Raw genomic sequence first — 18,078 nt, 5'->3', positions numbered from 1 at the left:
ATACAGCGCTTTTAAAGGCTTGCCATGGAACCTGAGGCCCTATGGTCCTCCATCATCAAAAGAAAACACGGCTCTTCATTGGGGGGTTGGTGGATAAGGACTCATCGGCCTATCGTGCATCCCACATTTGGAAAGGGATTCTTAAGGTCAAACAGGCAGTTATTAACAACATAAGTTTTGAGTTAGGAAGTGGGGAGGCTCTCCGTTTCTGGGAAGATATATGGGTGGGGGATTTCAAGTTGAAGGATCGCTTCCCAAACATTTTCCGCTTAGCTCCTAACAAGGATATCTTCATTTCAAACTGCTACTCTCTCTCGAATGCAAATATTATTTAGGATATCAGATGTATTAGAAATTTCACTGATAGTGAGGTCGATGAATATGCGGACCTTCTTGACTGCATCTCAAAGTCCATACCGATGATATATGAGCCTGACAAGCCCATTGGAGGATTGATAAGATAGGTCGTTTCACGGTCAAATCTCTCTACTCTTCCCTAGCCAACCCCCCATCCTCCCCGATCCCTGCCTCTCCTTTCATTCGGAAATACCCGGTCCCCCCTAAATACATTTGCTTTGCTTGGTTGGCGGACCGTAATAGGATCCTAACCATTGACAACCTCCGGAAAAGAGGCATGCAGCTTCCAAATATCTATCTATGTTGCATGAATGATACGGAAACAGTGGACCATCTCCTAGTGCACTACCCATTCACCTGTCAAATTTTGATTGATCTTAGCCTCCGTTTCAACATTTCCTGGTGTACCCCTAATTCAGCCCATAACTTCCTATCCTCCTAGCATGGCTGCAACCTCGGTAACCCTAGAAGAATCATTTGGAGAATGGCCATTCTTGGTGGTCGATATGGATTGAAAGAAACGATAGATGCTTTAATGATAGGTCATCTTCTGCCTCATTGGTTGGTGCCAGAGCTAAAAGACTGGTGATGGGCTGCTAATGTAAAAGATGTGAAACGATTTGATCTTTTCCTTCTAGGATACTAGTTTTTTTTCTTTCTTTTTGTTTTGCTATCTCGGCAGTCCTGATTTTTCCTTGTTTCAGTTGTATTCTCTTTTCCCCTTTTTAATATATTTTCCTTCGCCGTTGCTTCTAAAAAAAAAAAAATGAAGCAGATCTAAATCTCAAGCGGGACATATATTAGAGATTAAATGCCCACGGTTAAAAACTTCTTCAGGTTCCAAAGTTTTTGAACAAGTTAATAATTGTGGTACGGATCTTTTATAGCCACTGGATGCATTAAAAGTTACAAGAGTATTTGGTCCTCCAAGTTTTCCATTTACAAGGTAAATGGCTAAAAATGGGTGATGATTTACTCTCATAAGAGACTGGTAGTAAATGCATGCAAATGAACAATGATTATCATTTACTAATGTTACATTAAATAAAAATCATGAGAATCAAATGCATATGTAAGGAAATAAAAGTCAATGCACTTGTCATCATAACAATTAAAAATGAAAAACCTCCATCATCCACGTATTACAAAAACAAACAATGATATATCTTCATTGTTGTCAACTAAAATCATTTTTCATTTGCATGCGTTTACTAACAAATACGACCTATTTTTGTGATGACATCACTTGTATTTAACCGCAATGATGAGCTTGCTATGGTTATTTGTTTCACCTAGAAATTACTATATTTAGTTTTATTTGTCTCTTGACTTACTAGCTTTAATTTTTGTTTAAACAAACATCTTGAAATGGTAATGCAGGAGGTGGATTAGTTGTGACCTCGAATCAAGTTAGGTAGTATGAATTGTATATGTATGGTCCTGAAAACAAAGCAGATACAAATCAGTGGGTAGGGAAGTTCAAATAATCTGATTTGTGGACACTTTATATTGAGTACACGTAGGACATGCATATAGATTTCAAGAGGTACCAAAGTCACATGCAGTCTGAGTATCAACGCCTCTTTAACTCTCATATGCCTGGACGCAACTGGCTGGACCGGATGCGGATTGCTTAGTGACCCTGTCACCACTGAACTCTGTGATGGTAAGTCTGTGTGGGGCCCACCGCTACTGCATCTTTCTTTTTTTTACAACCGAGTGAGCATCACCGTTAGCAAGCCTCAATGCTGTCCGGATTATAAATCCCTTCTCATGAAGCTTGTCAATGCTCCATTAAGCTCTTTTAGTCATATAATACCTGCGAGTTAGCCTATTTTCTTTCTTCTCCTTGACCTAGGACGTGGGCTTCTCTTACTGCCTAGCGTGTGAGCGTTTCTTCCTCTTGTTTTTCTTTAGTTTTTTTTCATTTTGTTTTTATTTTAAAGCATGCATGTTGGGTAAGATTTCTTGAATTTTATTTTTTTCTGACTTTTTAAATTATCGGATCATGCATCAGGTCATGATGGGAATAAAAGCCCACAGCTGGCAACCGTCATGGGAAAATGCCTTAGTCACCATCTCTCCTAGGGATATTGGATTAACCATGAAGGGTAAAACCATTGTCGGATGTAAAACTTAGTGGTGTTTTTTTTTTTGGTTGTTGTTGTTGTTGTTGAATGGGTATTCTCATTCATAGAAAACCTTGCAATAAGAATACATGTAATCCACATGACCAAGTGGGAAATACATGAATTACGGACATGAAGGGCTGTTAGCAAATGATATCAGTAACGGTTAACCATTATAAAGGAGGTAGGGTTCAGGGTTATTAAAAAGCCTCTAATTACAACTAAGTAAATAAGAAAGCAGTTGCAATTCTCTATAAATTAGGGTTTCATGAACTAGGACATGAACGGAATGGAAACAACAGAAAATGGCTTTTTTTCGGGGGAAATCCGAATTGCAACTCCTCCGACCTTCAATCCCCTCGAAGTTTCATCTCTCATTTTTATTTTTATTTTTCAATCATACAATCTGTCCACTGCCACAGCCGCATATGCTTATGAACCAGCACAGGTTATTGAAGTTTTTCTTTGATGAGAGAAGAAACTAACATGGGCAATCGAGGGTGGGGCCAACTAATCAATGGGTTGGATCACTGAATGAAGTTCTCCACTTCCCTTCAGATTGGGAGAGCTAAATTGGTGGAATTACCTTATCTTCCAACCAACCCTTGGGGCTTCATGCTATGGTTTTCAGTGCTGACAAGTGGGATGGACAGGCTGGATCTGGTACACATATTCCACAATCCAATCATTCATTAGATGGGACACACTCATTAGACCTTCCCCAAATACAGGCCGGTCCACCCCTCAAATGGGCCACAAATGTATAAAACAAACAGAGAGTTGAAACAAACTTTCTAGCCACCCATTTGCTTGGTACACCATGGACAACCCGAATAAAGGCTTGATTTTTAAGCCAAAAGATCTAACCAGGGTGACCCACCTAACAAAGCTACAGATCCCACACATGCCATAATTGCGGCATGAGAATTTGCATTATGGATGACGAATGACCTGTCTAAAATAGTCCGCCAACCAGCCACAGCTAAGGACATCAATTCAGTATACATTTCTTATTTTGGCTGGTCCACAATTTGGACAAAATAATTCATCCCTGCACAATTGTACAAGTATGAAACATAACACTCGACCAGAGTTCTAAATTTACTCTGCTTTTCATTTTTTTAGTACGATTAGAAAGTAAAAATGGCTTTAATATTTTTCCAAGGAAGCTGGCATCAAATGGCTTCTAGCATTTCCTTCTTTTGCTACTTTTTCTGTTAGTGAAGCATTTTTTGAATCATGAATAGGGTCCAATATCCAATGATCTTCAACCACTAGCAGCACAAAGAGTCTCTAATGATAATTTAAAAGGATGGGGGGAGACAGAAAAGGAGGAGAAATTTACAGACCTCTTGAAGCCTTTTATCCCAAAAGATAAGGCTCTGAAACATAGAGGCCCACCCAATCAAAGACACATAAAAATGGCCCACCAATCAGAGGGGGTGCGAATGGGAGATGAGTGCAGCAAGAACCGAGGAATCGAAGGTAGCACCCCAAGGGAGAGATCCAACAACACTTTTGGACTAACCAAGCAAGAACCTGAACACGTCGCTCAATGAAATGATGCCTTCCACACGCTTGCTGCCAGCCTCCACGATCACAAGGCGTCGTACCCCTGAAAACCCATTTGCATTACAAGATGGAACCAGTGAAGGGACGCTTCAGAGAAGAAGAGCAAAATTTTCAATCACAGTAGTTGGTTTTACCTGGATTTGCCAACCTCTCCATCACTTTGTGTAGAGGATCGGACCGCAGACACATCTGGCATCTCTGTCCATTAAAAAAGCCAAAAGAAGGATTCGCATCCTGTCCAAGTTGCAGCGCCTGAATTTTGCAGAGAGAAACAGAAAGAAAAGAAATAATTCAGGTGAAGGACAATTGGCCACCTTGAACTCAAATGAATAACCATCTCATAGAGCAATTATATGGTCCTCGACCAACGGATATGCATAATGATCATCAGGTGAAGGACAATGCCGCTTAAACAAGGGACTCACAATGCTGATCTATAGTTGCACGAAGCATGTAGCGAAGCGGCAACAAATTTGGGTGCAGGAGTGGGGAAGCATCAGTCTCGAAATGTTATCAAGTGTAAAAAGGGAGTAAGCACGGGTGCAAGTCTGAAGCAGGAGCGGCACCTAGTTAGAAGGATCATGCAACTAAGTGTTGAACCTATCATCAGGTCAAGGATAAGACTTGAACCCTTTTGGGTCTTCCCCTTGCCCTTTTCGAGCCTTCCAACTTGAACCCACTCCCTCCTAAACCGCGCAGTTCTTGGTCTCTGCTGCACATGGCTAACCATATAGGGGCCTGTTTGATTATGTGGATTCCATGAGAAAAGAAAACAATTTTCCCTTGATTTGACATTTTCTCCTATTTGGTTTAGAAGGGAAATTGTGGATTCCACGGCATCATCATTTGCCTTATCCACATGTGCTTCTTTGGTACATGATACAAGGAGACCATTGTCTAGGAAAATGAGATTTCATCATTTCTCCTTGCAAATCAAACACAACCCAAGTCTTGGAACCCACTCGTTTACCATGGTGGTGTCATCATTACAAATTTACAATTTTGCTTACTTTTACTTTCTTTTCTTCCTTTATCAAACAGGCCCTAAGTCTACTTTCCCTCATCTTACTACCTATTGTTGCTACTCATAACTAAGTTCCCTCAAATGCATTCATTTCTGATTCTATCCTTCCTTGTCTTGCTACATATCTATCTCAACATCCTTACGTCAAGCTAGACTCATCCTATGAACATGTTCCTTAACTGCCCAACATTCTGTGCCATATAGGATGGGCAAAAAGATACCGCTCAAGAGGACCTGGTGATAGCTCAGTGGCCTTTTTCAAGTAGTCATATCTCATCCACTGGGACACACAGCATAGAAGAACAGAAACCAGAAAAGCCCGAATTGCGAGCACCATTGTGGACAGAACATAGCTGTTCAACATTGCAGAATTTATTAATCTGTTGAAACTGTTGTCAAAGATAACTCCAGTAATCTCAGAACCGGATTGTATGAACTGGAAAGTTTACGGTGAAATCCTCATACATGCACACAAGTCAGTTAATCTATAGAGGTGGGGTTTGTCCGCCAGCGTTTATTTGGCAATATGGTGGTCGCATGGCTAGTAGGGAGGAAGAAGGTGCTTATGATAGATAATAATCGCAAACGAAGCTTTATTCTACTGAATATTTGCCTAATGTGTATGAGAGATGAGGAATCGGTGGATCACCTCTTCCTCCATTGTTCTTTTGCAAAAAGGAAATGGGATAAATTTTTCCGTTATGTTCAGAATTTCATGGGTTTCGCCAAAATCCATTGATAGTTTCTTTTTGATGTGGCATGGTGGGGGCTTAAGAATACTGGGATAAAAGTCTAGCGATTATGTTTGTTAGCGGGCATTTGGGCTCTTAGGCTAGAAATATATGAGCGATGCTTCAGGAATGGCAAGGGGCAGGTTTACCAGGCTTTCAGCAGAGCCAAATCCCTTGTAATAGAACGGGCATTAACGTCAAAGCTTTTGGGTGCTTTCCAGGAATGGTGGGGGGAGTTGCAACTTTCTTGGTTTTTGTATATTTAAATATTTCTGAGCCTTGGCTCTTTAGAAGTAAAATTATCATTGTTTCAAAAAAAAAAAAAAAAACATCCTAACAATCATCCTTCAGATTATTTATTTATTTATTTATTTATTTAAAGTTGGTGGGGGGTTCCTAACATTCTCATCTTTTGCTCTTTGAAACTAAACCTCTAACCTTTTTTATTTTAACTGTCTATTTGAAAGCCACAGGTCATTCAATCACTGTAACATTGGGCTATATCCATCCACAATCTGCCCTATGTTTCAACAGTGGCTTGCCACACACGTATGCCACGTGTAAGGTGGATGACATAAGAACTTAAAATTGGTGAGTTACCATCACAGGCATGTCTGTGCTCCGATAGAAGTAACAGTTCCATTTAGTTCCAGCATCCGTACAGAGTAAAAGTGAAAATGTTAAAATACCTTTAGATTAACAAATGCAGCAAACATTTGTGAAAGAATTAATAGATATTCCAAGAAAATCAAGTTCAAGCAGTTACCTGATGAACACTCATTTCATCAAGGTGGATCTGTGCATAAGCTCTGTCTTTTGCCAAAGCTGTAATGTCACTGTCAAAAAATATTAAATTACAAAGGACCTTTACAAATGATCTTCGCTCTTGCCCAACATGCACAAGCACATTCAACAAGGAAATGCAACATTTGCATTGGGTGGGAAGAAAAGTTTACCTTCTAGAATAAATATCCAGTAAGGAGTCGTTATCATCAACTATGGGTATTGAACTAACTTGAGCTGCAAAATGTAAAAATAAGAAATCCGTACAGCATGTAAGCATTCTGAATTCAAGATGATCGAAGAGAACAATTTAATGGAAAACAAATCACTTCACCCAAATAGAGATAAGAATTATTGATTGTGCTTAATTGCCAAACCAAATAAATTGTAGTTCCCATTCTATTTTTAGCATCATCTTTTTTCTTTTTCTTTTTTGTTTCTTTCTTCTTCTTCTTCTTCTTTTAATGGTGTAAATTTATACTCAAGTTTCAATAACAGGTAGAAAAAAAAATCAAGACTTACCTCCAAACTAGTTTTCCATCTTTCTTTTTACAAATATATTGAAAACAAGGAAATCCATCAACAGGCAGATATCCCAAACCACTTAGTTTTTTCCACTCATCCAATTGATTTGCTAACTTCAAATATTCAGTTCATTCAATCTTGTTAATTTAATTCATTTAGTCCAACCAGTTATAAATCTCACGAATGCCTCGACTCACAGCATTGAAAATGTGAGATGGCAGTTGTGTACAAATTGGAAATTGAGAAAGCATATGATCATGTAGACTGGGATTTTTTTACAATATGTTGGAATGATTGGGATGTGAGCATAAATGAAGTGGATTCAAGAATACAATCGAACAGGTTGTCTGTATTGGTTAATGGGTCTCACAAAGGTTTCTTTAAGTCTTCGAGAAGGCTTCAGCAGGGGGATCCACTCTTGACTTTTTGTTCATGGTGGTAGCAGATGCCCTTAGTAAGTTGTTAGACAGAGGTTTATCAGTGGGTTTGATTAGTGGACTCAGGGTAGAGAATATAGATGATACTATTCTATTTTGTGATGTAGAGGTGAATAAGGTAGATAACTTGAAGAAAATCATTAAATGTTTCAAAGTGGTGTCAGGATTGAAGGCTAACGTTCTAAAAAGCGAGATGTTGGGAGTCCATAATCCCAAGGAGTAGATGGCGAGATTATTGGAGGCATTCGGTTTATCCCAGGGAGATGTCAGTTTCCTATACAATGCGAAAGTCCAAGATAAGTAGATGGAAACAATCCCACCTTATAACCAAACACTTTCCTCATGCAGGGAACCTCTTCTTTAGACATCCAAATCCCTAGCATCTCACTTTTGGTGATATTAACCTGCAGCCCTAAAACCACCTCAAAGCACCGGATAATCTTTTTGAGGTTGTCCACCAAGTCAGGATTAGCATCACATAGGAGTAAAATGTCATCCACAACCTGGAGATGGGAGACTGGGGCGCCCATTCTCTTCACCCTGAAACCCTACATGAAACCTTCCTCTTGTCCTTTTTCTACCATCATGCCAAGCACCTCTGCCACCACCAAGAATAAGAAAGGGGATAATGTATTCCCCTACCATATCCTTCTAGAGCATTTGAAGTAGCCTTTGGGGAACCATTGATTAGTACTGAAAAAGCTACCTATTGTAAGCATTTTTGCATCCATCCCCTCCACTTCGAGCAGCATTCCAGCCAACCTAGCATGTAGTCCAGAAAGTCCCATTGAACATTGTCATATGCCTTCTTGAGGTCCAGCTTGCATATTATTCCTTTTCGTCGTCTTTATATCAAGCAACCATACATTCATGAGCAATGAGAGCGCTATCCATAACCTAACGCCCCTCCACGAACCGGTTATAAGCGATTATGATTGAGCGAATCTTTTAGATGTTCACCAATTTTTTGCTAGATTTTGTAGGGTTCCCCCTATGAGGCTAATCAGGCAAAAGTACTCCAGGCTTTCCAAACCTACAATCTTCAGGATGATTGCTATAAAGGACGCCCACAAACTGTTTGATAGCCAGCCCCTCCCATAAAACTCCTTCATAAATTTCATCACATCCTCTTTCACTACTTCCCAAAACCCTTAAAAAAGTGACATGGAAAAACTTCCCGTCCCTAGAGCTTTATCCCTTCCAAGTGAATCAATTGCTTCCTTTACCTCTTATCCCTTCCAAGTGAATCAATTGCTTCCTTTACCACTTCCTCAGAGAATGGCTTCTCCAAAGCGTTTGCCTCGGCTTCAGATATATGCTTGAATGTTAGATTATCCAGAGTTTATCACTTCCAACCCTCTTCTGTGAGCTTTTTTTTCCGTAAAACTAGACTGCTGCCTCCCAATCTTGTTCTTTTCCTTCAAGCTCTCTTTTCCACAACGATGCTGCTAATTTTGTTGGTTCTTGCCGCGGGATTTGCTATACGATGCAAAAGCTTCATGTTTTTGCCAGTCTTTTAGCCACGTCACTCTTGACAGTTGTCTCCATTTAATCTTTTCCTCCTTTAGACGATCTGCATATTCAAGACAAGAGATAGTTAATTTCTCAAATCTGTATCTTCCTCCGCTAACTCTTCTGCTTCCACCTTACTATCAAGTGCTTGGATTCCCTTTAGAATTTATTCCATCTCTGCTTCTTGCTTCCCCATAGTCCCCTTTTTCCATACACTTAGTGTTCACTTCTAGCTTAATACGTGCCTTACATATCCTTCAACATTAAATGATTCCCACCACTGCTTAACCATGCTATGAGAAACCTTTCACCTCAAGCCACATAAGCTTGAATCTAAATGGCCTCGGACCCCAATTTCTCTCTTTGACTTCCAGCAATATAGGGCAATGATCGGACACTAGTTCTAGCAGCCCCCTTTGCTGCACTAATCGAAAATGCTCTATCCACCCTAGTGGCACAATAAACTCGTCTAGTCTGGACTTAACTATTGCTTCCTACCTATTCAATTAGGTATACTTAACTCCACTACGTGCAAAATCCACCATTTCATGATTGCCCATCCACTCCGAGAAATCCTTCATATTGCGTGTAATCTTCCCCCTGTAGATTTTTCATAGGAGAATATAATCACTTGAAAGCCCCTCCTATGCACCACAACCCATCAAATCTCCTCCAAGTTGAGTTTAGCTCCCCCCAAAATCTGTGCCCCCTTGTTGCCTGATTCAGCCCATGCACAACCATGAACAACCAGCGAACCCCTACTTCGACTCCTTTAGCACAACCGAAATAGATATCACACCACACCAAGAGTCCTCCCTAACTTATAGAACCAAGAATCCCATGCTACCAAAATCCTCCTCAACACACCTACCGCATTTAGAGATACCCCCTCCTTTGCCTTGATACTCCACAAGGAATCCATTAGCTTTTAGCCCACAGCATGGAGTTTTGTCTCATGCTGCACAATCACCCAAGCCTTTGATATGAAGCACACATATTTAACCTACCGTTGTTTCTATCGGCATCCTAGGCCACGGACATTCAAACTTAGAATCTTCATTTAAGCATTGATCGTCCCTTCCTTCCCTTTCTTGCCACCTCCAACAAGCTCTCCAGCTAGTAATTGACAGCAAAAGCCAAACTCACCAATTCTCTAAAGCCTTTGGGCAATCTGTAGGTCCTCCTATGTTGCACCATCTGCAACTTCTTTTTCCCCATGTTCTTTAACAAGCCAATATAGTGCCACATAGTCTTCTTCATGTTCGTCGAAGCACACACCAATCTTCGTGCCCAGACAGTTCATAGCCTCCGTTATCCATTATTTTTCCTTTTCACCCATGATTCCTCTTCACCTACAACTACAATACGATCGTTTGTGAGGGTTACCATCTCGAAGTCATGGTTCCTCTCCCTCAGTCACGAACTCTCGACTCGTAGAGGAGTTACTTCTAGCACCTCCAAAAGATTCCTCCCAGACTTCAAAACTTCATTTTCGGCTCCTGCTACTTGATCGCCTACACCAGTTCCAACTCTAAGTTCCTGGTCTTTTTCTCTACCCTGTCTTGAGACTCCTGCTCTTCCCTATTTAGACTTCCATCTCCAAACTAGGCATCTTCATCTCCAGATCAGTTAGCAAGTGTTATGAAGTTTCAGAAAGGATGGCCCCCGCCCCCTCACATCATTCGCAGTCCACTCTTTCCTCCCCCTTGCCTATGACTAGGGCATTCTAAAACTCCCCATTTTCAAAATAAGTAATAAGTAACTTCGTGTACCTGTTGGACTCACATGAGTGCATCAAGATGTCTCCTCTGCACATGTCGAAGACCACACCTCCCTTTCTCGCACAAAATTAAACAGGTTTGGGTCACGTGGAGCTATATCTAGCCTCGTCCTATCATCCGTTCCTTCACCACTGACAACCTCAAGCAACCTGTCTTCAATTCCCTACTTCAGATCCCCAGACCTAACATCCGAGACATCTCCTATCGTCTTTGTCGTTTTGTCAATTGCGAAAACCACCACTCTGGTGCTCCACCAAATCACCTAAATGGTGCTCCATCATCCTCATCTACCTGTGCACAGTTTCCTCCTGGTCAACCTCCGAACATCCATCCCTCCAAAGCCTCCCCTTCTTCATCCCCTTCTTCTTCTACACCTTCCTTCGCCACTCTAACTTCCAACCTCTCATCACGACCGGCTACTCTCTCCGAGAACGAAGCAGAGGTTTCCCCTTTTTACATATACTCTAGCTTTTGAGATGTCCTCCTAGCTCTCCGACATCAGTTCCACTTCCAACACTTCCCCATAACACGAGCCAATCATCTCCCCAAACCATAATTCAAGCAGTACCACGTGGATTTAGAGCCACACCTCCTCAAAACCCAACTTCAACCAATTGCTCCACCTCCAAACCTTCTTCATCGGCCCTTCCTTTAAGGATGTTCTTGTTGCAACCAGCCTCTCGAGCTTCACATACAGGCTCAAAGACATCTAAACTTTTGTTTTCAATAGAAATTGGAGGATACACTGATCCAATCCTACTTCACATCAAATCATTAGCCATCTTCATATCCCTTCCATAGATGCCCCCTATCCCACAATGGCCACCAAACTCCATTGTAGTGAGTCTCGAGCTACATCAACCACCGATAGGTTGGCCCTAACCAAAGGCTCTTTGCTGGTGACATCTCTCCATGCTCATCTGTCCGATGATTTGCAAAGCCCCGCTACCTTCTTCTCTCCTTTGCATCTCTACCCCCCTACTCCCTAATCTCCCCCTCCTTATATTGTTGAGTCCCTTCAAAGAATCCCTCCCTGAACCTTCCTCCCTTAACCTATACACTTGCCTTCTCCCAAGACATGCCCATCCCTTCTCTTCCCCTCCACTTCTTCCCTATGTTCCCCTCCCTTTCCCCTTTCCTACACTCTTAAATCTTTTGCTCCTCCCCCACACACAAACCCCTCCACACCACATCACAATAAGAGCTCACTTCCATCAATCCCAATTCTTTGCAATTCCTATCGGTATTTTCATCTTCAAGACCCCCTCTCCCTCTCTCTTTCATCACACAAACTCCTTCCCCATTCTCCTCTTCCTTTCGACGCACAGGCTCGTTAATGGCTTCCGGCCCATAATGGGCTCTCTACACCAACATCTTCCTCCCCTTGTAGATATTGCCTATGTAAGCTTCAATGGCACACTTCACGTCCTTGAATGTTGTCCTTCGCACAATAGCAAATCCCCTGGGGTTCGCCTTCCTATCCTTCAAGATGAATAGGCCACCTTTCCGCAATTACTGAAGGCCCCTCAAAAGATGCTTTCATTCCACTCGACCAAAAATTTCTCCACAAGTAGCATCGAGAGCTCCGGCGGCACCGCTTTTCTTATTGACACCCCTGATTAGCTCGACTCTTACCCTTCTTAGTCACTAGCATCCAACCCTCCTCTTCTTCCCAATTTCCTATAACCCTGCCCCCACTATTTTTCCTCCACCCTACATTCGCTTCTTGGGTTTCCTCCTGAGGATGCATAGTTCTTTCACAAATGTGGAATCTCCCTCCTTGTGTGTGACCTCTTCTGCCATTTTCCTTCCTGCCATTCAATCTTGTCCTCAAACGCCCCCTCTAGTTTCTTCTTTTCTTCCATACAACCTCAATCATCTTCTTAAAAGTCTGAAGCTACACTCAAGCGTTCCCAACAAATTTAAGATGGGACATCCTTTTTTATTAAAGCTTGGGCAGGTCACAGGCTTCATTTAAGACTCAAAACTCCTTGAGGAAAATTTGAACCAATGGAAGAAGGATTTCAACAAGCTCAAGTATAACAATATAAGATAAAATTCTTCATGAAATCAAACTTTAGACATTAAGGATGAATTTGACCTTTTATCTGAGGATAAGATATCAAGGGCTCGTCTTAAACAAAGCACCTCCACACTCAAGAAAGAAGAGATCAAATTGAGGCAATGTTTCAAGGCAATTTGGCTAAAAGAGGAATACAAGCACATGAAATTCTTCCCCGAGATTGCAAGAACTAGACATATATGCAACAGGATTTAAAGTTTATTGATAAATGGGGTCTGTATTGAGGAAAAGGAAGCGCTTTGGGATTCCATTATGGAATACTAGTCCATTATGGGCTGCAATTAAATTGCCCTAAAGGACGTTCAAAGTTTGGAGAAGCAGTTCAATGAGGACAAAGTTTGGCTAAAAGAGGAAGACAAGCAAACGAAATTCTTCCATGAGATTGCGAGCACTAGATCTGGCTAAAAGAGGGAGACAACCACACGAAATTCTTCCACGAGGTTGCGAGAACTAGATTTGGTTCAAAGTTTGGCCAAAAGATGTTCAAAGTTTGGCTAAAAGAGGAAGACAAGCACACGAAATTCTTCCACGAGATTTCGAGCACCAGACGCAGATGCAACATGACTTAATTTTATTGCTTAATGGAATCTGGATTGAGGAAAAGGAAGCACTTTGGAATTCCATCTAGTCCATTATGGGCTACAATTAATTTGCCCCAAAGGATGTTCAAAGTTTGGAGAAGCAGTTTGATGAGGACAAAGTCAAGCTTGTTGTCTCTTCTTTTAGGTGAAGATAAGGCTCCCAATTCAGATGGTATTGCAAGTTTTTTTTTAAAAGAGGTGGAAGACAACTTAATGGCTTTTATATCTGAATTTTTCAATAGATATTAGTTATCAATGAAGGTGGAAGTGTCTTTTATCACTCTTATCTATAAGGACGGGGGATGAAAATCTTAGGGACTTCATACCTATCAATTTGATCAAAGACCCATATAGAAATGGCAAAACTTCTTGCATCCGAATTTCAAAAGGTGTTGTGGAGTATCATTTCAAACACATAAGGGGCTTTTATTAATGGAAGGCAAATGAAGGAGCATTAATTTCCCATGCACGAATTGATTCGAGATGCAATAGAGGAAAGGGGGCCATTTGAAAGCTAGACATGAAGAAGGCTTACAACCATGTCAACTAGAAGTTCCTTTATTATATGTTTCTTCAATTCAGTTATGGAATTAAAAGGAAGGATCTAACAATGCGTCTTCACCTTTAGAATTCCATTTTTTTCAATGGCTTGCCAAAAGGATTTTCCAAGGGTTCAAGAGGTCTCCACTAGGGGGATCCTCTATCCCTTATCTTTTTAGTGGTGGTTGAGGCACTTAGCAGAGTGTTGGAAAAAGCAGGTGTGGCGGGACCAGTTAACAGGTAGAAAATGCAAAACTTTCATATTTCTCATTTTTAAGTTGCAAATGATATGATTCTATCCTATGATCATGAAGAAGTGCAAGATAATATGAGGGAAGTTGTCAGATGCTATGAAATTGTCTCAAGGCAAAAAGTCAACATTCATAAATGGGAGATATTGGGCATTAGTTTGGGTTCTGATAAAGTTAAAAGACTAGCAAAGGTGTTCAGCTAAAAGGCTGGAAGTTTCCCTTCTTCCTATCTAGGCCACCAGCTTGCATTCCTAGAGCTTGCTAAAACATTTTCGAAATTGGGTGGTGGAAATAATAGAGAGGAAACACTATATCTAAGGGTAGTTATCTATCACTTGGGGGGAGAATTATGCTAATTAAAGAGGCCATGTCCAATATGCCATTGTATTTTATGTTCCTTCTCCAATGCTTTGATAGATTTCTTAGTCGATTAGAAAATAATCGGAGGGACTTTCTTTGAGAGATTTGCAAAACAATAGTAAGTTTCATCTAATGCAATGGGGCAAAGTGTGCAAACTGTAAATCACGGTGGAGATGGAATTTGCGTGAGGATGAGTTGGAGGACATGGTGATACTTCAAGATCTTTTGCAAATTTGGGTTCCATCGTTATCCAATAGAGATGGATCGGCATGGATGTTGGATAGATCAGGTTGTTTTTTGTTAGAACCTTCTATGAGGTTTTGTGTTCTCCTTCTCCTTGGGTGTCTTGTGACCAAACAGAATTTATTAGGGCGTATAGGCGCCCGCCTAGAGTCCTTGCCTTCGGTTGGCTTGTAGGTAAAAGAAAGGTGAAAACAATTGATAACCTTCAGAAGAGGCACATGATCATCCCCAATGTGTGCTATGTGTCTCCAGGACGCAGAGTCTGTGGATCATTTATTTCTGAATTGCACTTACACAAAAGCATCACTCAAAGTGCAAACAATTGATAACCTTCAGAAGAGACACGTGATCTTCCCCAATGTGTGTTATGTCTCCAGGGCACAGAGTCCATGGACCATTTATTTCTGCATTGCATTTACATTAAAGGAGTTTAGGAAAGACTCGTTCAGCTTTTCCAATGATGTTTGCAGATGCCAGCCTCAAATGCCGCCTCCTTCTTAATGTGGCACAAGGGGTGGCTTTGGCCAAAAAAGAACTGTCTTGTGTAGACTCTCTTCCTACGGGCCTTTGATCAATTTGGGCTGAGCATAAGAACAGATGATTTCAGAATTGCTCTAGAGATTGAAGACAAAACAGTTGATTAGAAAAGACAAGCGAAGCCACCCAAATAAAGGCAAACATAACCCAACCTCTCCACACAAAAGAAAACAAGATTTTGTACCCTAGATATTGAATTTCTAATGTGAAAAGTCAATTTTGTCTATATATTTATGGGCTTAAGGTGGAAATTGAAATTGTACCCGATCCTTTTCTTGTAAGTCAATCAACCATCACACAAAGTAACAACAGTAACTACTAAGTACTGGAAAGTACATAAACAAGTAATTACAAGTTATTAATATCAGAAAAGTTTGTGTCCACAATGTGCACCAATAGTAAACATACATACCATTACCACCAGGAATAATGTTGGGGGGAATATTAACATGAATTTCAAAATGAGCCTTTGAAATTTTGCATTTTGAAATGCTTGCCAGAGCCCCACCAACGCTCTTTTAATGGTGGGAGATAATGTGCAAAATAATTATTGGTGCTCGCTGTGCTCATTGAAGTCATGCTCTGTAAATACTTGATGTGAAAAAATGGATCTTAATTGTCTAGAATTTCTTTTCAATTTACAGTTATTCGGTGTTTCTATGAACTCACTTTTTAAAAATTCTAAGAAACGGGAAATATCAACTTGCTCAGTCTAACCAGTCTCAACAATTCAACATAGCCTTTTGCAGGGCCAAGTAAGCACCCAATTCTGAGACATCCTAAACTTGTTCAGTCTAACCAGTCCCAAAAATTCAACATAGCCCTTTTGCAGGGCCAAGTAAGCACCTGATTCTGGGACATCTTTCCCAGATCATCATAAAACTACATCAAAAATAACAGCATTCATGCCATTTCAAGAAAATTTTAAATTAACATACAAAGTATTTAGTCAATAAGGGATAAGAAATCTACCTTGGACTAACAAAGATAGCGCCGAACTAAGAGAAGCACGTGGCCTCAACATTGCTAATGGCCGTCCATTTGATTCCCCAATTTTTGGAACCCACGTACCCAAAGGAATTGCAGAGATTGGCTGTTGCAGAATGGGTAACGAACCAGAAGAATGTCTGAAATGCCTGCAAATACCTGGACATTTGAAGGTTCAGGTGTTAGCAATAGATATACTTAGTAAAATTAGTATTTGCTGAATAAATCTTACATTTCAGTATTCCTGAAAGAGATGCCAGATGAAGCAACTGCGGGAAGGACCCATCTGGTGAAGAAGAATGAATAATTGGAACTGTAGCGACCTCATTTTGCAAGATTTTTAAGGCTAAATCCTTCAAAGAATCAAAGGGACCAGCCTGCACATGCCAAATACTCAAGAGGATTCAGGACAAGAATTCGAAAACCCCAAAACAAGGAATACTGGAATGAAGATGCTGAATAGAGACTCCAATATTTTCAGAGCATAATAACTGCAGAAGCTATTCAAACTTTTGGTGATTAAAAGATTTGATTACTAACAGGATCCAAACAAATGCTTGTGAATGGGATGTTTCATTTAAGTCAGGCTTTAATTGATAAAAACAAAGAAAGGGTGGGACAGAAATTATTAGACAGGAATAAACGGAAAGAGATAATAAACGTGAAATATTACTGTGTAACATCAAAGAGGATAATAATGAAATTGTGTTTCAAATCTCATTGATGTTTTTTGTCATTAGTAAAGCACAGAAGTGCATTTCAACGAAAAAGAGTTAGATACTTTGAAGTTTCACAACACACAGATAGGTAGGTATAAATAAACATACATATATTGCACAGAAATACAGTGAGGCACATGTACGTACGTATGAATACACACAGATGCTATTCATGCATATAATGCATGAATGCAAGTGGACTTTTTTCTTTCTTTCTTTTTTTAAGCAGGAAGGTGTGCATATATACATTTGTATGAGACACATGGGTTTCAAATAAGCTGTAGAATGTGTAACCCAAGCCTAAAATTAACAAATCTGTCTTCACCCTGGAGGTTCTCCTTGCCAAAAAACAAAAATTTACAGAACAATAAACTTATGAGGAAGTAAGGCTGTGATACCAGTTTTTGCAAAACCTACCAACTAAACAAACATCATCATCATCATCATCATCATCATCTAAGCCTTATCTAAACTAACAAATATAAAGGTAAAGCAATCGTGAAGTTCAGTGGTCGAGTTGCATGCTAGGGAAGATAAGAACAAAACCTACCAACTAAACAAACATCATCATCATCATCATCTAAGCCTTATCTAAACTAAACAAATATAAAGTTAAAGCAATAGTGAAGTTCATTGGTAAGTTGCATGCTAGGGAAGATAAGAGCAACATATCCTAACTAAATAGCCACAGAAAGCACTTACATGTATTAGATGCCTTTGGAATGGTCTAGCATTCCCATCTATTTGTCTAACCTTCATTTTCCCCTCCTTCCAAGCTGAGATTGTATGCGTCTCAAGCTCTTCCTCCGTCAGGTTTGACCCATGATTCCCAAGCTGCAATTATAAAGAGTTACAGAGCCTTCCCAGTAACCCCACTTAGTTCTATGCAATCATGTAAACTTCCAGATGAAATTGTTACGAATAC

The 18,078-nt window shown here is 40.4% G+C and overlaps 1 protein-coding gene across 6 annotated transcripts in view; it reads right to left on the bottom strand.

Annotated features, from left to right (window-relative positions):
- Nucleotides 1-3,656: 3,656 nt before the first annotated feature.
- LOC131231749 (sucrose nonfermenting 4-like protein) overlaps nt 3,657-18,078 on the bottom strand; it is a 34,257-nt gene continuing 19,835 nt past the window's right edge. For all 6 annotated transcript variants that reach the window (XM_058228050.1, XM_058228048.1, XM_058228052.1 and 3 more), the window contains 7 exons: nt 17,856-17,987; nt 16,667-16,811; nt 16,420-16,593; nt 6,770-6,833; nt 6,580-6,649; nt 4,193-4,310; nt 3,657-4,101 (listed from right to left, as the gene is read on the bottom strand). In XM_058228050.1, coding sequence (XP_058084033.1) covers nt 4,010-4,101; nt 4,193-4,310; nt 6,580-6,649; nt 6,770-6,833; nt 16,420-16,593; nt 16,667-16,811; nt 17,856-17,987 — 795 coding nt within the window. In that variant the 3' untranslated portion in view covers nt 3,657-4,009. The remainder of the gene's footprint in view (nt 4,102-4,192; nt 4,311-6,579; nt 6,650-6,769; nt 6,834-16,419; nt 16,594-16,666; nt 16,812-17,855; nt 17,988-18,078) is intronic.

Source organism: Magnolia sinica, chromosome 17, assembly GCF_029962835.1.
Source record: "Magnolia sinica isolate HGM2019 chromosome 17, MsV1, whole genome shotgun sequence".
Taxonomy (NCBI): Eukaryota; Viridiplantae; Streptophyta; class Magnoliopsida; order Magnoliales; family Magnoliaceae; genus Magnolia; species Magnolia sinica.
Note: the sequence above shows the minus strand (reverse complement) of the source record. Positions and strands in the feature narration are given on the sequence as shown.